The following is a 22,226-nucleotide window of genomic DNA, read 5'->3' as shown; positions in this document are numbered from 1 at the left end:
AAGAGCTAGGGGTAGACCTAGGATAACCTTAAGAGAAGTGGTGAGACATGATATATATAGTTTAGGCTTTTTATCTTGCATGGCCTCGAACATAATTGATTGGAAGGCAATAATCCATGTGGCCAACCCCATTTAGTTGGGACTAGGCTTGTTGTTGTTAAAAAGTCCCAAAATTTAATATAATACATGAAAAATGAAAAAAGGGTATATGAGAAGGGAAATGGAGTGTAGGTTGGGGAGCTTGAAGAGGATCAGGGTGTAGGCTGCTAGATACTTGGACGGGGGAGCCTTTTGAAGCTTTAGATTGAGTGGAGATAGAGTTTGTAGGTTGTTAATTCAATGATAGCAAGAATCTAGGCTTGACTTCACCATGGACCTTAACTAATATTCAATCTTGGACCTTCCAAATTGAACAAACACAATTGCAGCAGCAACACATGGTAAATCACTCGAATTAAGTTTTATCAATCATTTCTCAAAGTAGGGTGCCTTCCCATCGAATGGAGGGGTTTATGTATATATAAAAGTTGGAGTTCTAATCTAATTGAACCCTAATGGAACTCTTAACTAAAAGTAGCTGCTAACTCAAAATGGAAACTGATTGACTTAGACTAGGACACTTGAAACTGAAATAGCAACATAAGACTATTCTGCCCTTAGAGCTTAAGTTAGGCAGACTTTTCATAACTAGACCAATTAAAATATTTAGTTCATCATTTTCGTACTTGGCCTAAACACCAAACTGTTGGGCCTGTTAGACAGGCCCATAACCACACAAATCTATGAAACAAAGGCCCAACACCCGTATCTACCAATCCTAGGTTGATTTCAAAGGAAAATAGGCTAATTGGGTGTTGGATCTGCATCACTTGGCCATGTCCATCCTATTTTAATTCTTTGGGAGGCCTCTATATCGCTTTCTTTTTTATGATTGAGCTAAGGTACCTAAACTAATAGCTTTTGGAGTATGTTGTCAGTTTTCACCACCATGTTCTCTGTCCAAGCATGACCAAAGTTACACACTAGATTTTCCGTCTTTGTATTACTTAGTCTAAGACCTAAGTTGATCTCCGTAGCTCTAATCTGGCATTAATCTCTGCTTATGTCTCATTTACCAATGCATTATAACTAGCAAAAACATAAACCAACATCATCTTGAATGTTTTTGGTTAAATAATCCATGGTAAGTGCAAATAAATAAGGGCCTAAAGCTGATTCTTGATGTAACCCAATGTAATAAGAAATTTACCGCTTTCGCTGCCCATTTTTCTTACACTAGTCACTGACCCCTCATGCATATCCTTAACTATTTTCACATATTTACTTGAAACATTGCTCTTCTTTGGTACTTGCCAAATTAATTCCGTAGGGACTTTGATAATAGGCTTTTTTCTAGGTCAATAAAGACCATATAAAGATCCTTATTAGACTATACCTTTCCATATATCTCCTAATAAGTAAATAGCTTCCACTGTATATCGCCTAGCATAAAACCAAATTGGTTCCTTGTAATAGTGGATTTCTTGTCTTAAATGGTTTCAATTATCATCTCCTATAATTTCATAGTATGACTCATCAGTTTTATGCCTCTATAGTTATTGGAGTTTGAATGACCCATTTATTTTTGTTTTGGTGCCACGATGCTTTGCCTTCATTCATCTGACATTTTCCTTGTACTTGTAATCTTATTATGCAACTTGGTCAGCAAGTTAGTACATGTGCTCTTAAGTTCTTCCACACTTCTATTGGAATTTTATTTGAATTTTATGCCTTGTCTACTTTCATCCTTATAGGAGCATCTTTTACTTAGGATATTGGTGCCATGGTGAATAATATAGTTTTCCTAGACACCAATGTTGGACAGTTGGAGATATGTTTGTTTAGATACTGCGAGATAATGTCTGTATAAATATACTTTCTTAAACCATGAAGTATCACTTGCTGAATTACATGTTATTGCTATATCATAACTCATAAATGTTAAGTATTCTGATGATTTTCAAAATGATGACTTCTATTTATTTCAGGCAACGAGACCAAACTGGGTATGAGCAGAGGTATACCTGAGCCAAAACTTACAGCAGTTGATGCAATGATTGATAAATTGACGGGGGCAATATTTCTATTTCAAATAGTGGTGGTGATCGTTCTTGGCACAGCTGGTAATGTTTGGAAGGATACTGAAGCACGCAAGGTTAGCCAGAAGGCGGGGTTTTTTTTTTCAACTGTGTTCCTTAGTTTATAATGGTTCTACCTTCTATAACTGGTGTACACATGTCCTATTTAAGATTTTACAAATTGCAATTCTACCAGAATGTCTTCTAAGAAGGCAAAAATAGTACACCTTAAATTAATAATATAATTGGAAGATGACATGGGGTTTTTTGCATTTTCTGAGTTGAAAGTTGAAACTGAAAGTCTGGATTTCAAAAGTTCCAAGATCGTATCTTATTTAAATTTTACCTCAGTTTTGTTATTTTCCAAACATCCCCTTCCCTACATATTTTTTTATGGCTGGATAATGGTATTTATTTTTCCATCATGAAGGGTTAATTTCTCAAAATTTTCTAAATTCTACTGTTACCAATTTTATTTGTCAGTCTGTTTATATCTATTCTCCATTTGATACAGCAATGGTACGTTTTGTATCCAAATGAAGGTCCCTGGTATGAGATCCTGGTCATCCCTCTGCGGTTTGAGCTTCTGTGTTCCATTATGATCCCTATATCTATTAAGGTAAGATAATATTTTGTATTCAAATATGATTCTTTACTTGCATAAGGACTTTATTTCACATCGACAAGATAAAAAAGCTAGGAGAAAGCAGCTCTCAAAAATTAGTTGCTACGTTCATTTTCTTATACTTCTTTGAAGCCGATAGTTGTCCTTGAAAGAGCCTAAAATGCATTATACCATCTCTTTTGTTTGGATGCTGTACTTGCGACCATGGTTGAGGTTTATTCCGAAATTTTGCAAAATATTTCAGTTATGATAACAAGCCCGAATTAAAAAATATAGAATATCATTTTTCTGTGTAAGTGTTGTCGTGTGTGAAATTTTGACAAAAATATTGTTACAACCAAAATGACACTTTTCTTGAAATGCTTAGTGTCAAGTTAACTGGGTTGAAATTTTGATCCGTTAATTCACTTCGCTGGCTCTAACTTGAACAACGTGACATACTTTTTCTTTGGAGGGTTTATTTGTGTTTGGTTCTTGAGCAAATTATTCCCATTCAAGCATGAAACAATTTGATGATTATAAAATGATTAATAATTTTTTCTATTAATTTCTAATGCATATTTTAGTTGTTTTAATTAAAAACTTCTTCACATTCCCTTTGGACTCTCCCCTTCTCTGTAAGGGAGTTCTTGACAATATATGATACCACGGTCAATTTCTGATGAAGTGTTTGACCAAAGTTATGCTCGAGGCTGGCTTCATCATTGAGTAATCCTGAAGGGCAGTGTACTACCTGAGAGCACCCAACAACGGATGGGATGACAAACTAAAGAGAGAGGTCATCATGGGAGTTAATAGGCACCCTGACCAAATAGGGTGCCCCATATGGAACCTTGTAAAGGAAGGGACAGGAACATAGATGACCTGTTAGGAGATGGAATGATGGAAGGAAAGGGTTAGGTCTGGGGGGTTGGCAGAGGCATGGGATTTTGGTGGTCACAATGGGAGGAGAGGGGTTGACATAAATCTGGTTTTTTTTTTTTTTACTTCCCAAAAAACATTTTGTAAAGGGTACGTCATATGACTTGGTTTATATTGTAAAAGGAGACAATATGAGAAGTGTTAAATTTTCGCTAGAAGCAAGATAGTTTTTCATTTTGTTCCATTTTTTTTCGGGAGAACAATATTTTCAAAATTTCTGATATTTTAGAATGATCTGGGCGAGTTCTTGATATGAACACAAGGTACAGTCTATGCTATCTGGAGTCAAACCACCGTTTTCAAACTTTCTGTACAACTTGTCAAGGCATTGTCTAGACGGCCATGTAGTCTGGTCCTTTGTTGGTGTTGCCTTAAATTTTGACACCTCTCGAATGCAGAATCCCTTGGTTTGCCTTTATGCCAGTGTTGTCAAAGCATCCGCCTAGGCGGCAAAGCGGTTTTTCAACCGCTTTGTTTTGAACCTTTTAATTGACATGCTGTTTTTTTGCCTTTTTTTCACCTACACACTACCACTTTGTCGCCTTGTGCGCTTTATTGTCGCCTAGACGCTAAAGTAGCCGCTTTTTTGACATTTTGTACATAATATTTTTTTCGTAATTTTTTTTGTTTAAATCAAAATTTATTCAGCAAAACCATATATAAAATTAATAGCTTATTCATTTCGGAATCGAGTCCCAAATTGCAAAGGGATTCCGAGGCCCAAAGTGACATAGGACCTCTACAAGCTCCAGGGGCGCTGCCCCCACACTCCTACTAGGGCAGCCTCCCCGGACTCCATGCTCGTCGGCAATAGAATGTGAAGCATGAGCCATACTTAACATCGAGAATCAATGAATCATTTAATGGACAATGACTTGGAAATCAGAATAATGAGATCTATTAATTTATCATGTTCGCCCTGTTAGTACATAATCATTGTTATGATACTTGATGAGATGAACTTATGTTTGTATTCTTTTTTTTGGATAATTTTTCATAATTATGATTCTTGAATGCTTTCTTTTTTGGATGAATGTGACTATTGAATGCTTTTTTAACTTATTATAGAAACTAGTTGTATTGAAAATTTTTGACCCAACCGCTTTGGTCGCCTAATCGTCTAGGCGGAGCCCCAGCCGCCTTGGCAACCTTGCTTTATGCCTTGACAACCATGCAACAATGTACAACATCTGCTACCATCCTAGGATCTGAAGTAAAACTACTAATTTGTGTGGTGGTTTCTCAAGTTTTCCATTTTCAGAGGGTCTAAAATAGATTTCTAGAATTTCTGGGCATAATTTGGTCATTTGGGCTTCAAAGCCCTCACTTGAACCTGGACAGAAATTTTGTGGTTTTGGCGAAATATTTAAGCCGAAACTGAAACCTGGAGCCATGATCTCAGCATAGTGCAAGGAGGTACTTCATGGCTTTGTCAAATAATTAGTGGTATACATTTGTATAAATGTAGGAAATAGCTCAAACACCAAAAACAAGAAAGCTGTTGTGCTTGTATCGTAGATTACCAATATTTTTAGCATAGTTCTTCCAACACAAAGGATCTCTTAGATCTTTGATAATAGATGGCTAGCTGAAAAACCTTCATTAATACTAAAATCTCGTAGGAACGAAATTTTGATGTTTTTCAGTCTCTGTTGCAAGATAAATAAAGCATAAGAGGAAGTAATGGAAAAAGTATCTGGGATTATTTCAAAAGAAATTTTCAAGTTGTAAGGAAATAATAAATTGAAACAAGCCCAGCGGCCCAAATTCTCCAGCTTCTACCATGCACAACCAGGCATTCTGCATAACACCCTTTTATCTCCTCAATAAAGCTGTTGGAATTTGAAGAATTATTACTTAGACGGTATTATTTCATTCATAGGCCCCAATGCGGTATTTATAGTTACAATATGAGTAAATCCCAGTCTGAGTAGGAAAAGAAATACAAAAAACAAGTAAATAAACTAATCTTAGACTTATTAGGAAACTAATGTAACACCAAATAGGAAACCGATATAAAAAATATAAGATAATAAAAATATAGTTAGATCATGGCCCCAAGCGGTATTTATAGTTACATATGGTAAATCCCCGAGTAGGAAAAGAAATACAAAAAACAAGTAAATAAACTAATCTTAGACTTATTAGGAAACTAATGTAACACCAAATAGGAAACCGATATAAAAAATATAAGATAATAAAAATATAGTTAGAATAGGGGATTTAAAGGGGAATTCTAATCCAATTAGGAAACCTCCGTCATACTTCCAACACTCCCCCTCAAGTTAAGGCATGGATATCGCACATGCTTAACTTGGTCAAAATAGGATGAAACATCTGTCCAGGTAAATATCTGCAACTTGATCTTTGTACTTCACTAATTAATGAACGCTTTCCAATTTTTCTTTGATAAAATGTCAGTCAATATTCACTTGTTTCGTCCTCATCTCTGCTGTAACTTTAAGTCTCCAAGGAAGAATGTCCAATGAGAAAGGTAAAATCTTCAAATATGAGAAGACCAATTTTTGTGCAAATCTTAGGTAAAAAATATTTTTGGGGGCAACAATTGCTAGGGTACAGTAGGAAAAATGAAACTTTAGATCTGCAACATTGTTAGATCTTTACTGGGTAATTTTGCCAAGTAAGAGATAATTTTCTAAGGTAATTGAGATCAGGTTTTGTACAGGTTAAGCACCAAATATACGACAATGTTAGATCTCCAAAGTGGAAGATTGTCAAGGTAAGCGGCAAATCTCCAAGGATAACATAGATCAGGTTTTGCACAACAGTGAAAAAAAAAATAACAGATCTACAACAATGTTAGGTCTCCAAAGGGGAAATTTGCTAAGATAAGGGCAAATCTCGAAATTGTAATAGAGATCAAGTTTTGCGCGATCTCAAGAAGGGCACTCAAACAAAAAGAAAACTTTTTGGATCGAACCCAAATGAAATGGAAGCACAATAGTACAAATCTAAAGATAAATAATAAAATCTGAAATGTTCATGGGAACCTTAGTTCATCTTCTTCATTGAACTTGGGTCCAGTTCTTCAAACTGGAAACTTAAATGACTCTCTAAACAACGATCTCAAGAAGGCTCTAATACCATGTTGGAATTTGAAAAAAATTATTGCTCAAATGGTATTATTTCATTCATAGGCCTCAATGGGGGTATTTATAGTTACAATCTGAGTAAATCCCACTTTGAGTAGGAAAGAAATACAAAAAACAAGTAGATAAATTATCTTAGACTTATTAGGAAACTAATCCGACACCAAATAGGAATCCAATATAGAAAATAAAAAATAATAAAATATAATTAAAATAGGGGATTTAAAGGGGAATTCTACTCTAATTAGGAAACCTTAGTCATACTTTCAACAAAAGCAAACCCTTTCCCGACACTCCAATCCATATCATCCTTATAATAACCCTCCGGTGCTGCAAATCGCATTTGATAAGAAACCTAAGCTCCCAAAACTAACACCAAAGGGAAAGAAGTACAACATCACTCAAGATTTTTGAAACTGATTTGTGGACCTTATCCTTGGTCAATCTTTTTGTGGAATATTTGAAATCAATGCAAGAAGAGGCCTATTCTAATTTCACTATTACAATTGTCAATATTTTGTTTTGGGTGAATAAAAAATCCATCATCAAAGCCCCAAGAAGGGTTAAAGACAAGGTAGGGTTGGGGGTGATGTGGTGTAAAAAATAAGGGGGAGAGCTAGAAGGGAATTGAAAGGGAGAAAAAATAGACAAAATCAAACCTGAGGTAGCAACAATATGCTTGTTCATTGAGGTATCATGAATGTGGCATTGGGGTGGCATTTGAATACATTAACATCAAAACAGATGGCTTTCCGGATGATGTCCATAGTCATAAAATTGGACGTCCATCTCCTAATACTCTATTTTATCCGGATGTTCTAGAGCAAAGCCCCAAAAACCAGCTTACTAGTCATGTCACATATAGAGTTGTTGGTGGAAGATCTAAGAATCCACCCATTCTCAAGCAAAACTTTTGTGTCTAGTGTAAGGCCAATTTAGGTAGATGGATTCTAGCCAGATAGAGCAGGCTAGAGGGAAATTGGAAAATGGTGATCAACATTCTCAGCACCATTCCTACAAAATATGCAATGGGGAGGAACATGTATATAATGATGAAGGAAGAGGAAGGAATGGGTAAGAAAGCAAAGGTTAAGGGAATGCCTCACAAAGGTGTGACTGGAGATATGCCTTAAAACAAATTAATTGATGCTAAGGGATAGGATTTCTAGTGGAGTAGACGAGGTTCTAAGATAGTACAAGATTTTGCTCGCTAAATTGCGATAGTTTCGGTAGTCACTGAAGTAAAATGGTCATTGATATTCGAAGTTACAATATTTCGGCAAATGTTTGGAAATTTTAGTGAAATTTGGCCAAAATCTTGAAAATTTTGGCGAAATTTTAAGAATTCCAATGGGTTGTGTTGTACGACGTTTATGGTTATGGCTATGGATATGATGGAGCATATGGTGGTTTATCTAATGATTCCAGTAGCACTTCTGCATATGGGTATGGGGATGGATCAAATGTATCATTTGTGGTTTCCATTTTGGATATTCATTAGGATCAACGTAGCCAATTATGCCAGTTTCGTGACTGGGTTACAGTCCATGATCATATGACACATTCTTTAGGGTAGGATATCTACTTTATGTTAATGATGTTACCTATATAAGGGCACTAATAGACTACATGGATAACTTTATCTGTACTATGTCATGGCTTGCTTATGTCTAGTATTTTGAGTACTCCTCCGTGACTTGGGGATGAATCTATCCTGAACAACGGCTTTTATTAGATTAGAGTAGGTCTTATTCATTGTGTATATTTGTTATTGTGGACTAGTACATCATTCATTGTATTTTTTTAAACGAGTACGAGTTCTACACTTCTACTTGTATATTGAATTCCACTTGTTCTCATACTTGTTGTTATATTTGTTGTTGCATTTTAATGAAAATTTTAGTGTTCTTGCATGATATCCATATTTACATTTTTGAAAATGCATGTTCCATACTTTAGCTTCGCCAACATACAACCTGGCATGTGCAAATAAAAAACACCACTCTAGGTCATACTTCCATTGTGTTTATTGGGCTCAAATTAAGCTGTGTACCCAAAAAAAGCCTATAAAGCACCTAAAAACCACCAAAACAGGGCATCAAAGCATGGTGACCAAAGTGGTTGGGGCTCCGCCTAGGCGATTAGGCAACAAAGCAGCGGCAACAACAATAAGGTGACTAAAGCGGTTGGGTGAAAATTTTTCAATATAACTACTTTCTATAATAAGCTAAACAAACATTCAATAATCACATTCATAAAAAAAAAAAAGTGTTCAAGAATAAAATCAAGCATTTATTGATTCATTGATTCTTGATTTCGAAATTACTAACTATTAAATTTATATACTTGCTAAAATAAATTTTGATTTAAAAAATAAAATCAAGAAAAACATATTATGTACAAAATGTTGAAAAAACGGCTGCTTTAGCGTCTAGGTGGCAATAAGGTGCACAAGGTGACAAAGCGGTTAAAAATGTGCATGTCAATTAAGCGGTTCAAAACAAGGTGGTTGAAAAACCGCTTTTTCGCCTAGGTGGACGCTTTGACAACTATGCACTGAAACAAAATGAAGTCTCATATTATGGTTCGAAGATGTGCTAAAGGTGCTAGGAAAGCATGCTAGATGGTTGGGCTCAGGTGAGAGGGGAGAGGGGGGAAGGCCCAGACTTGAGTGTGATCCAAAGGGGAGAAGAAGAAGAAGGTAGGCAAGAAGGAATGAAGACCCAAGGATAATGAAAGAGAAAAAAGGGTTGTCTTTGGGTATCTTAGACTTATAGGCTGCACAACCACCAAGGGTGTTGAAAAGGACATCCATGGAGTGCCTTGGTCCAGTTTGAAGGAGACAGAGGGCCCATCAGAGGTAACCAAAGAGACAGCAGATAGTGCAAGGGGGGCGGAGGAGCTCCCCCTAGACCCAAAAGGGTCATTGGGCATCTTGACTGACCAGATGGAGTCACACTTAATGGGAAAGACTTGGACCCAATTGACGTAGACCGAGTCCTCTGTGGAAGAGATTTTCTAGGTAAGCTTGAGCAGGCTGATGTGGTTGTAATGCCGTGTCTTGCAGATGCCAAGACCTTCCTCCGATTGTTAAGAAGGGGAACCTTGGCATCCTTGTGCAATTGTTCAAAGATGCTTTTCAAACAGGCTTAATGCCAGACAGTTTTTACAGCACCATCCATAATTTATGACATATATACTTACAATTCCCCTACCTGTGGAAGCAGCGTATAAATTCCCATGAGTTGCACATTTTATAAGTTGGATATAGGCTTCCATCTGGTGGACTACACAGCTACAACCGAGATAGACAACAATTAATGAGTGAAAAGCGTGCGTAGGAATTGCATTTCTATGGCCTGTTACAGTCTCCCCAGTTAACTGTTGCAAACAGTTGAGAATCCTTCTTTTCTATCTGCTTAGTCTTGTTATCATTTTTGGACTAATAGTAGTTGTTTTTTTCTCAGTTTTAATAGATTATTATAACTATTTGTGACAGGTGTCTCTAGACCTTGTCAAGAGTTTGTATGCAAAATTTATTGATTGGGACCAGGCGATGTATGACCATGAAACGAGCACTCCATCCCATGCAGCAAAGTATGAAATTCAAGTTCCAACCATAAATTTATGGACGCATCAATATCACGTCCCATTGTGCTTTTTTTTTTTTTAAATTAATTAATTAATTATTTTTTAATTGGTAGCATAATGTGTTGCTTGTTCTTTGCAGCACAGCGATAAGTGAGGATCTGGGACAAGTTGAGTACATATTAACTGATAAAACTGGGACACTTACTGAGAATAAAATGATCTTCAGAAGATGTTGTATAAATGGTGTCTTCTATGGAAATGAAAGTGGTGATGCCTTGAAAGGTTTTTCTTTAGTTCTTTTCCCCCCTTTTGGAGTTTGTCTTAATATATTGAATTAATGTAAATGGTTATTGATTGCTCCTCGTGCCACTTTGTATTGTGCTTGAAAACTTTGTTCTATGAACAGCTTTTTTGAATTTTGATGTCTGTCTTTGGCTTATCTTCCCATCTCTGATATGATATTTGATATGGATACTTAATCCTTGGTTTGATGTTTGTAGTAAGTTCTCCTTAGCCTCCTTCACTTGTGTTGATGGTTGACACCCAAAGGAATAAGCTCTTTGATGTCTCTTGATGTCTCCTAGTCATGTTTGTACAGGCCTTTTGTCGAGGGTTGGGCCTGATTTTTCTTCAGTTCGTCTCCTTTGTAATGTTCGTTATTATTTCTCTTTCCTGGGGCTTCCTGTTTCTTTCTCCCTTTTGGTTTACTCACCCCAAATTAATAAATAATTATTAAATGAAAGGAAATGGTAGTCCAGCCAAATCTTCTATGCCCTGTTTTCGTCCATCTTTGCATGGGACATTGGATTGGACCATCAGACTGTTGTCCACCTTGTAGAGACATGTCATTTCACCATAGAACAGAGGTCTTTTGTACACTCAATTGTTTGCAGATTATTGTGCCATAGGGTTTGTTAGAAAGAATAGTTGCCAACACGCCATGGGGTTACAAGGTGGTGAAGAGGTGCCTAAGTGTTTACATGACCAAGGCACCCAAGTTTTATTTTTTATCGTGTATTTCTAATGTTACTAATACTTAGTATGTTAAAATTTATACCTTTTATCATAAAAAGATCAACATTAAGCTACATAAAGTAATCAAATGTGGGTATCGGACAAAGAAGCCATTGGAAGTTTGAAGCTTATTAAACAGACGGTGTGAAGTGTTCTTGGAGATATTTCATTGTCTTAAGATATCTAGTTTCACATTTGATTTTGATTATTCTTAGAAAATTGATCCTATCTTTACGTAATCAAAGTGCTCTAGATTTAGAGAAATGTTGATGTGAACAAAGTGACCCCCCCTCCGGCCGAACCATAAAGTGAGCCCCAAGGCCCACCCAAGCAAGCTGGCTAAATCCCCTAGGAGGGATGTCTTGGTCACTTTAGCCCTACTTTAGTGGCTGGTTTTTAGTTTCAGAATTTTATCTTTATTTTCTGGAGAGTTTCAGTCAGTCAGGAGGTCCAGTTTGAATTGCATTTGAGTTGGTTAAGTTGTGGATAAGATAAGACTCTTGTACAAAGAAGGTCTGCCTTCTAGGAGGGTTCCTATCTTTTAGGGGGTTTCTTTTGATTAGAGTTTATTTTTAGTTAGTGATGCAGGGTAAACCCTAGAAAATAGGGGAGCTACAAAGTGAGCTACTAGACTCTTAAGGTGAAACACCTATTCTTGACAGGTAGTGAAAAAAAGAAATTGCAGCAATTGAAGTCTGATTAAGCATGCAAATAAAGACAGTTACAGCAGAGAAAGAAAAGCAATTAGACCTAACTAGTGAAGGCCACTAAGCAAGATTCAAAGGGAAACAAGGGGATGGGGATTTTGGCATCGTAACACATTAAATTGAATGCGAAATTATCAAGAATCTTAAAAGAATATTTTCTGTCCTAGTCAAGATCAAAATTCTAAAAAAAAATCAGCAAGATCAATGCAAAGAAACCTTCGTATAGTTGTCTTCATGAGCCTACTGCAAATAAAAGACGGGAATATAGAATAGGAAATAATGTACCTGCTGGCTCTGATGAGGGGCTGCATTTTAAAAAAAAAAAAAGAAAGAAACAAAGAATGCCTGCAGCAGTAAGGTCTGCTGGACAGAATAGAAAGAAAAAGAAAAGGAATGAAGATCCCAAAGAAGATAGAAGACAGAAGAAAGAAGAAAGAGCAGCAAAGATGCTGGACAGAAGGAAGGTTTTCTTTTTTCTTTTGAGAAAAGTGATAAAGAAAAGGGAGAAGAGGCTGCAAGAAGGCTGCCGGACAGAAAAAACGGGTGGGGACTTGTTTCATGCAAAGAAGAGAGAAGAAGGGGAAAAGAAGCTTACTGTGACTCTGTGAGAAGAAACCAAGAGAAGAAGACACCAGGAAAGAAAAAAACATGGGAAGCTTTTCCATTCAATATTTCATTCATCTAATGCATCCATTGATTCCCAATACAAGGCTTTAAATAAAAAAAATTTATCCATCCCGACCCTACAATTGGATTCCCAAGGTTAACCCCAAATAAAATAGAAATTCTAACCCAAAACCCAAAATAATCCAAATTTAGGCAAAAAAATAATCTAGCCCCAGTCCACAAGGAATCAAACAAAATAAAAAGAAAATCAATAGCAAACTAATACTTTAAGCTAGCCTACAAGGACTCAAACATAAGAAAATAAAGAAAATCAATAGCAACTAATACCCAACCCACTAAGAATCAAGAAAATAAAATAACAAGCTGCTTATGGGCAATGCTCCTCATTGAACCATAGGACTAGCAATCCGATAGCCTCCGAACTCGTCGTCCATCCGCATAGATGCTGCTGTGGGATGATCTCTACAGTCTATGCCGATGTTGCTAGTAGACTCATTATTGTTGACTAATGTCCTCATCAACTCTCGCCAACTTTGAAGAATTCACCTCCAGTGAATAAAGGCTCTGGTAGTACTAAAGCATGTTTGGGTTGAGTCGCTATAGCTCCTCTAGGGTGATCAAAGTGCTATCACTAGATATGGTGGCCCGTGCTACTCTCCCTATTGGTGAATCTGGATGGGGCCAATCAAACCACTCTTGCGATGCAAACATCACACGTAATTGATTTTGCTTCTTCTCAAAACCCTTCAAGGAAATCCAATCTTCTTCTAAAATCTTGTGACCCCATGCCTCACCAATTCACCACCGCATATCCTCCTCAACATATCCAATGCATATCGATGGTTATATACGAATGTGATCACATGTTGAGCCCAGTGAACAACTTTCATCACAAATTTGATTTGCCCTATGTTTGTCAGCATCAAATCAATACAATGTGCCGCACAAGGAGTCCAGAAGAGCCTATAGTTGGGATTCTCCATCAACTTCATCCCAACCTTCTTGAAGTTGGAGCCATTATCAGTCACTATTTGCACCACGTGCTCGACTCCAACCTCTTTCACCACATTCTTTAGCAACCCATATATGTATTTTGGTTCCTTTTCTTGTAACCGGATGCATCAATAGACTTGAGGAACACCGTCCCCCCATCACAATTCAGCATAAAATCGATGATACACTGTCTAGTGGGACCAGTCCAACCATCACACATCACCGTCACCCTATAGAGCTTCCACATTGGCTTAAGACCATCAATGTAAGTCTTCAAGTCTTACTTATGCCATGGGAAATATACATTATATATTTCATATGGGGTTGGCCAACCACCCCGTGTCCAACACCATTGATCTCATCCGCCATTCCGTTATAATAAGGCCCCTGTGCAACATTTGTAGGAGCACTGTGATACAATGCCCACTTAGAAAAGGCCATCCCCATCTTCTTCTTCACATCATCCCACATATTCTTTAATTTCTTTTGTTTTGTCTGTGGCCTCCCAAACAAGTCATGATCAGTGCATAGTATCTGCACATTGGGATCTATGGCAATGGGTCTAGAAGCAGCAAATGTGGCAATGGGCCTAGGTGCAGCAAATGTGGCATTTGATCGAGGTTGTGGGGCTTGTGGTAAGGGAGCTGACTCTCTAACACTCTGGCTCCTCCTCATACTGGAGCTACCTTTGCTTGCCCTCTCAAAATCTGGATCTTTAGATTACCCTGCACCCATGGCCCTCTATGTCTTCCTGATCTCATCGTGTCTATGAGGCTCCCTACTCATCTTGAGTACTCTTTCCATCTCTGCTGGGGATGATGCATCATCTGGATCCACATCCTGCTCTCCCACCTGCTCTAAGCATGCTGCGTGGAGCTCATCCCTCTTTGGCTTCTTCTCTGCCCTCTTCTCTTGCTCTCCTCTCACATATTTTGCCATTACCACTTTAACTTCATAATGGAAATTGGGGCATCCAACCACATTGTGGTCCCCTCCTGCTAGATGGATCTTCAGGTCGAGTGGCCCTACCTAATCCAATATTTTTCAACCAATATTTACACACTAACTTTTTCTTGTCATCCGTCAAAAGCCTACCATGCTGCCAAGCGATGTTTGACATAGTGTTTTTGAGTCTCTGATTCAAAAGTTTGTGCCCGATACAAACATACATAATAATCATTGTTAAAACACAAACCCAACACTTCAATTTTAGCCTAAAGGCACTAAACATTTGAATATTTTTTCCTAATTAAAAATAAATTTTTATAATTAAAATATTTTTTTATAATAATTATTAAGTACGACAAAAAATCAGAAAACACAGTAAAACACTGTAAAACACTTAAAAAAAAATCAGATTCAATCAATTACATATGTAAATATACCTATTAGAGACAACACATAATGATTTCAACTCAACCCAACGTCGTTTGAGCATGAACCAAATAAAAAAATGTAAATTTTTAGGTATTTTTTAAAGTCAGAAAAATAAAAAAATAGTAAAACACTTCAAAAAATTAGATTCAATGAATTACATTTGTAAATATACCTATTAGAGACAACATAGAATAAATTCAACTCAATCCAACATTGTTTGAGCATCAAAGAAAGGAAAAAATGTTAATTTTTTCATTTTTTAAAATAAAAAATAGGAGAACACAAAAAAATCAAATCCAACAACAACCATTTGTAAATCTACCTACTAAAGACCGTGAAAAAAAAATGTGAAAGCATTTCAACACCATTTGACCATGAAAGAAAGGAAAAAAAAATTAAAAAATAGGGGAGGTTACCTTGCAACAAAAGCTTGAAAACAGTGAAATAATCCACCAAGAAGGGCCGAAATGAATAAAGGACTCCTTAAAAGTGCTTGAAATGTAGGGAAAAAATGAGGTCGTAACCTCCTAGTTCCGCCCTGATATCGTGCTCGAAACTCTGTGAAACTCTATAAAAAGCAGAGTTTCGTGCGATAAAAGGGAATTTATAAAAATGAACCGGCTGGTTCAGCCAGTTCGGTTCATGTTTCGACCGGGTTTCAACCCATTGTCGAAATTTTGACAGTTTTCGATTGGCTGGTTCAACCGTCTTGGTTTGTGATTCGACCCAATGTTGAAATTTGGTAGTTTCCATTGAAACTGTTGAAATTTTGACAGTTTCGATCTAAACTTGGGATTTTTTTCCGGTCCCTAGAGTTTCATTTGAGGTTCCCAAAATGCGAAATTTTGACCGCAAGTTTCAACCGAATTTTTTTCAGTGCTCCATCCTAGTTTCAACTCAATTGGACCAAGCCCTAACCCTAACCAAGAGTCTTGAGCCAAGTAAGAAACCTAGTTTGAACCATAGCCTTAAAGGATTAATTCTGAAAGCTGCTCCAGCGCGCTACTCTAGCTTGCTGCTATGTTGCCTACGTTTGCTGGCAACACAGCCTGCAAACTCCGGCCCGAGACCCCAATACTTACTCTATAGGGGAAAAGGCCTTACCTTTATATAAAGAATCAACTCCATGAACCCCATTATTTATTCTTTATATAGGATAAGATGTAAGGCATGCCTAGTTTTAGCTCCCGTGCCCTGCAAGAAAACCAAAACTCAACAGGGGCCAATCTGAATCTGACTTAGTCCATTGCTGTGGGATGTGTGTAACCAAACCCTCGAATCATTCCATACTCAACCCTAGAAGCCTTAAAACATACGGACCCTAAGTCGTGAAAATTCTGCACTTACACCTCTGTTAAAACAAAATACTTTTCATTAGTTCCAAACCTAGACCTAACCTGACAACCCTAAAACCCCTTCCAGTTTAACCCTAGACTATTGTAATCTTAACCCTAAGGCTTGGGCTGCCTTATCCATGGGGTATTTTGAGTAAAAACAGCTGCTATGCACTGAGGTTACAACCCAAACAGCAACGGTTTAAAACGTAATTTGGCCTGGTTCTTATTAAAGAGGGTCCTGAAAGGTCTAACCCAGACCCTGGGTTACACCAGATGTTCTTGTTCTCTAAGAAGTTTGGCTGGTCATATGATCTTGTTTTTACATGACACTGTTCATATTAGGTAGAGCAGTGACCAGCTTTCAATAAATCCAAGGTAGCTTAAATCTGATTTATATTAAGGGAGCTATGTTCTGGTCAAACTTAATTTGGGGTGAAAAATGCCATGAAAATTGCTCTGAATGAAAATAATTTTTTAATACCAGAACATGCATATTTTGTCACACTTAAGTTTGTTGCAATATTTTACCATATTAAGATTTATGAAACTTTTAGATTTGAGAAAACTCTAGAATTAAGAATTTGAAAAATGACCTATTGGCCACCACAAAAAATCCAACTTTTCTTCTTGAACCCCTGGCCCCCCGGGGGGGGGGGGGAGGTGTTCACTTTTTATCCTTTTGGAATTTAAGTTTGTTAACTATTTTAATTGGATTTAAATAGGTGGCCTTTTTTTACGATTAGTATCTTAAGTAAACGTAGCAAATATGAAATATTTACTTGGTTAGGCGTGGATTAGGGCTAAGACGTTCAATATCAATAGATTGACCAAATCACACAAAATCCACCTAGATACCCAATTGACCCGTTGGCAACTGTGGAGATGTGCTTGTAGAGAAGATTTGTATGGTAGGCAAAGCCTCCACCAGCATGATTGTGCCTGGTATGCTACAACAACAAACTGTTCACTGTATGTATATAAAGTTACCTGGGAACAGTTCTCATAGGGTAAAGGCTACACACATTTGCCATACCACCACTCCCCTTCCCCCCCCCCCCCCCCAAAAAAAAAAAAAAAAATGAAAAAGAAATAAAAACTGCAGAACACCAGAGCCTGTGTACTCAGTAAGACCTTTATTAGTATATATATTGTTAGCTAAGGAATTGTTTCCCAGAAAATTGTGCTTTATTCACAGTCTAATGGGGTATTTATAGTTTATAATCTGTAGGAAAACAACTCTGAGAAAGAAAGAAAAACAGAAACAAATAGGAGTAGGTAGAATTAGTTTCCTACTCAAACAGGAAAGAAAAAAGGGAGGGAACGGCCCTCTTGATTTCTTGCGATAGCACTAGTTAGCGCAATCCCAAGAGAGGGAATCCCCCAAACTGCCCTTGACAACAATATATAAAGTTATAACATGTCATGTACTCATGTTGAACCCATCAGATCATTGGGACGACTAAGTTGGGTGTTCTGCCTCTCCTGCTGAATACCAGGCCGGAACACTCTGATGTTTGAACAAGCTTGAAAAGCATTATCTTGTATATGGGCTTAATAAATTAGTAAAAGTCAGGTTTTTTCAAATGTTTTATAACTTTTTTCCTCTGACACTTCCTGATGTAAAATGTCAAAATTTTCAATTCAACTTCATATATCTGTTTTGTTGGCAGTTATACCTTTTTGGCATGTATTATAATAACATTTCTCTTGCCATTCCCTGCAATAGATTCTTTTTCTACTTATTTGTTATGAGATTGCATTTACAAATTCTTGCTCTTTTTCCCATTCAAGCTTTCTGTTTTTTGATTGCCACATCAGAGTTCCTTCTTTTGATTCTTAAGGAATATCCTTACTTCTTGAGAAAGGTGTATTGCATATTTGCATATGATTTATAGAGTTATTTTTTTCATCGGCAGACCCATTACTACTTAATGCTGTTGGTAGTAACTCTCCTGATGTCATCCGATTTGTCATGGTTATGGCAATGTGCAATACAGTAATACCCATACAAAGGTACTTTTGGCATCTTGGCACTTCCCCCTTTTTCTTTTTGAACTTCCATGTTCTGAAATGAGTTGAAATAGAATGCTCTAGCTCAATGTTTAAGTATGTCACCACCGATTTCTTGGCAGCTGATTCATTCTTTTTCATATCTTTATTCCTTTTCCTCTTATCTCCCTAGCAAAAATGGAGAAATCATCTATAAGGCACAATCCCAGGATGAGGATGCTCTTGTTCATGCTGCTTCTCATTTGCATATGGCTCTTGTCAATAGAAGTGGGAATACTCTTGGTACGAGAAATTTCTTGGTGCCAATCTATTCTTTTTGCCTACTTAAATTATAATTATGGCAACTCTTAACATCGAATATGACAAGCATGTTTCTTTTACTAAAATGTTCTGCAGAGATCAATTTAAATGGATCAATCATTCAATATGAAGTATTGGACACTCTGGAATTCACTTCTGATAGGAAAAGAATGTCAGTGGTGGTAAAAGATAGCCAGAATGGGAAAATTATTCTAATGTCAAAAGGAGCAGATGAGGCAATTTTTCCTTATGCATGTTCAGGTAAATATCATGTAGTGTGTCTATAGAATACTTTTCATCATTCACGACTTTCACTTTTGCAACATGTGAGTACACATATCTGTTAGAATAGTCCTGATGTTTGCAACACGTGAGTACACATTTCTGTTAGAATAGTCCTGATGTTTATCATATGAAGTTTCCTCATTGTGGCTGCTTATTTGGAGTTGTTTTTTGTTGTATATTTATAAGAGATGTTACTGTATTTTCTTTCATTCCATGGAAGTGAGGGTTGATTAGATTACTTTTCGTGGTTACAACTTCATACTCATGTGTGCAAATGCATGAAGAAGGTGCTGGGGATGCTAATCTAATATTTACATTCTGTAGAAGAAAATCAACTTACAATAATTCTTCTGAAATAGTTCAATTGGCCTGGGTTTAACTTCATAACTTGGCTGAGTTTCCATTTTGTGGTGTAATGCTAAAACTATGTTGATGGTCTGAAGCAGCTCTTGCTAACCTGATTCATCACTCTCAGGCTTCAGAATGAAATGTTATGCCTATGATCAGTGGCCCGCTAGTTTTTTTTTGGTCTTTTTTATTTAAGTGCTAAATTGCCAAGTCAGCCTGAAGTGGAGAAAGATCTAATTTTTCTCATTAAATTTAGATAAAATTGTATGATTCACATGCATGCATTATATTCTTTGATTTAGAAGTTTTTGGTGTCAATTTTAACACTGAATTTTATCTTATTATATATTTTGGTCTTCACAGGTTTTTTTATTTTTACTTTTATTGTTTAAAGATTTTGAATGTAAAATTGCAGAGTCAATCTCCCGCTTTCAGCTGGAGCTGAAGAAATATTCTATTCTTCTAGTTTCCATATGTTTTACTATATGGAAAGATTCGAAGACTATTTCTTCAATAAGTTGGTCTGATTTGATGTCTATGGAATTAGATTTTATCTGTCTCTTCTATGCATGATTCATTTGGAGTTTAGAGCTGTCATAATCTCTGCTATTTCACATCATTGTGGACAGGACTACACTCTTTGCGGTATACTGTATCTAGCTGATCACTATGTTCCGTTAATAAATTTAAAAAGCTTATAAAGAAATGGTTGTTCTATATTTTGTTTGACAATTGTTGCTTAATTTTGTCTAACATTCATTCTTGTTTTATTTTTTTTCCCTTCTTTTGATAAGTAAGATACATTCATTCTTGTTGTTCAACATAAATTAATGATACTCTTTTTCTTTCTATGCCCTTGGTTTTGTCAATTTGAACAATTTGCGGTTGTCATAGCATTTTTCTCTAGTGCTTTCAGTGCTTGGTGTCACTTACTTCTGAGATTTACTCCAGGGCAACAAATAAGGGCTTTTGTTGAAGCTGTGGAGCAGTATTCTCAATTTGGATTGCGAACATTGTGTTTGGCATGGCGTGAGTTACAAGAAGACGAATATGAAGAATGGTCTTTGATGTTTAAAGAGGCGAAGACTACGTTGGTTGATAGGGAGGTAAAGAATAATTATTGTGGTGGTCCTTTAGTTTACGCTGCTTTTATAGAAATTAATGATATTACACTAAACGCCCTTCTGCCATTTTGTATCGCAGTGGCGACTTGCTGAGGTATGCCAAAGGTTAGAGCATAACCTTGAAATTCTTGGGGTTACTGCAATTGAGGATCGGCTACAGGTAAATGCATTTCCTACTATGTCATTCGATGGAACAATTAAGTTACAATTTTGCAGTACTGGATAGGCATAATTATTATGGAGGTAATCTTTCAGACAGTGGTGGCTAATGGGAGGCTAATGTTCATTTGTAACCAATCCAAACTCATTTGTAACCTGCTGAATAAGAATTACCATGTTTTGTCTTGCAACCACAGACTTACCGTGGGTGGCTGATCACACATTCATCAGAACCAAGCAAACCACCCCTACTCAAATGGAGGCCTTAAAGCACTGACACCCCACTTTATATTTAAAAAGCACAGAGACCCCAAAATTAGATTTTCATTGGATATATTTGTCCAATTTGTCATTGAAAACCTTTCAGACTGTGTTTATTATTGGGATATTTTTGAAAATAAATCACTGCTTATTTTAAAAAAATATCCCTATAATATATAGTGTCTGAAAGGTTTTCAGTGACAAATTGGACAAATATATCCAATAAAAATCCAATTTTGGGGTCTCTGTGCTTTTTAAACATATAGCGGGGTGTCAATGCTTTAAGGCCTCCACCTCCATTTTGGGGTGCCAGTGCAGTGTGCTCTAAATTTTTTCATTGTATTTCACATCCAAGACTGGTTTCTGTGTCATTATGACTGCCCATGCTCTGTTCAGCTCAACCCAGATAAACCCAACCTGCACTGTTAGAAAACCAATTTCCTTTGATGTTCATTAGCAATACAATTCTGCCACATCATCAGTTTCTCTTTGGCCAGGTTGCACCCACCTGAATGGAATTTTTGGTACTTTCAACTTTCTCTGTGTGTATGTGTGTGAAAGAGAGGACCAAAAAGAGGGGAGGGGGAGAGAGAAAAAAGGGGGCATTTGGGGTCAACCAAGGAAAGAAGAGCGGACAAGAGGGTAGGGAAGGGACACAAAGGGGACAATCAGAGAGAGATAACCAGGTAACAGATATTTGGAGATATCGCAGGGTATAGGACCATAGGTTGGGATACAACCTGGAAGGAAAAAGTCGGAAGTTTTAATCTGGGATTAATGCTATGTTGTATAGGGGCGGCCTTGGCACAATGGTTGGTGGACGATAGTTTTAGTCCAGAGGTCAAGGCATTGAAACATTCTCCCAGCAAAGAATTATTGGGGTAAGACCGCATAGGAAAACTGCCCCCTTGGACTTTGCTTGTGCGAAGTCTTCGGCTCCGGGTTCACCGTTCTTTTACTTAATGCTACCATGTATGGGTTGACTCAGCCCACCCATTTATTCAAATGAATTATGGGATTTATTGTATTTGGTCTTGATGGCATGTAAGCAGGTTAAATTTGGCTGGTAGGATGGATAATGGCTGCCCAAATTTTTGAACAGAAAAAACCACTGTTGTGAACTGTTATATTTGTAAATGTTTTTTTACCCTTCTATTTTTATTTTTAGGAGGGAGTTCCTGAAACAATCGAGACACTTAGGAAGGCGGGAATTAACTTTTGGATGCTGACTGGCGATAAGCAGAACACAGCCATACAAATTGCACTTTCATGCAATTTCATTTCACCAGGTACCTTCAAAACTATTTCATCCATTATTTG

The 22,226-nt window shown here is 37.0% G+C and overlaps 1 protein-coding gene across 5 annotated transcripts in view; it reads left to right on the top strand.

Annotated features, from left to right (window-relative positions):
• Positions 1 to 22,226, top strand: part of ALA2 (aminophospholipid ATPase 2) — a 113,746-nt gene that overhangs the window by 46,558 nt on the left and 44,962 nt on the right. For all 5 annotated transcript variants that reach the window (XM_089167718.1, XM_089167717.1, XM_089167715.1 and 2 more), the window contains exons 7-16: positions 2,028 to 2,194; positions 2,632 to 2,736; positions 10,273 to 10,370; positions 10,504 to 10,646; positions 18,336 to 18,432; positions 18,602 to 18,711; positions 18,826 to 18,990; positions 20,314 to 20,468; positions 20,566 to 20,646; positions 22,075 to 22,195. In XM_089167718.1, the coding sequence (XP_089023844.1) occupies positions 2,028 to 2,194; positions 2,632 to 2,736; positions 10,273 to 10,370; positions 10,504 to 10,646; positions 18,336 to 18,432; positions 18,602 to 18,711; positions 18,826 to 18,990; positions 20,314 to 20,468; positions 20,566 to 20,646; positions 22,075 to 22,195 (1,242 nt within the window). The remainder of the gene's footprint in view (positions 1 to 2,027; positions 2,195 to 2,631; positions 2,737 to 10,272; positions 10,371 to 10,503; positions 10,647 to 18,335; positions 18,433 to 18,601; positions 18,712 to 18,825; positions 18,991 to 20,313; positions 20,469 to 20,565; positions 20,647 to 22,074; positions 22,196 to 22,226) is intronic.

This window comes from Hakea prostrata, chromosome 9, assembly GCF_041222555.1.
Source record: "Hakea prostrata isolate BN-2017 chromosome 9, UWA_Hpros_2, whole genome shotgun sequence".
NCBI lineage: Eukaryota > Viridiplantae > Streptophyta > Magnoliopsida > Proteales > Proteaceae > Hakea > Hakea prostrata.
Note: the sequence above shows the minus strand (reverse complement) of the source record. Positions and strands in the feature narration are given on the sequence as shown.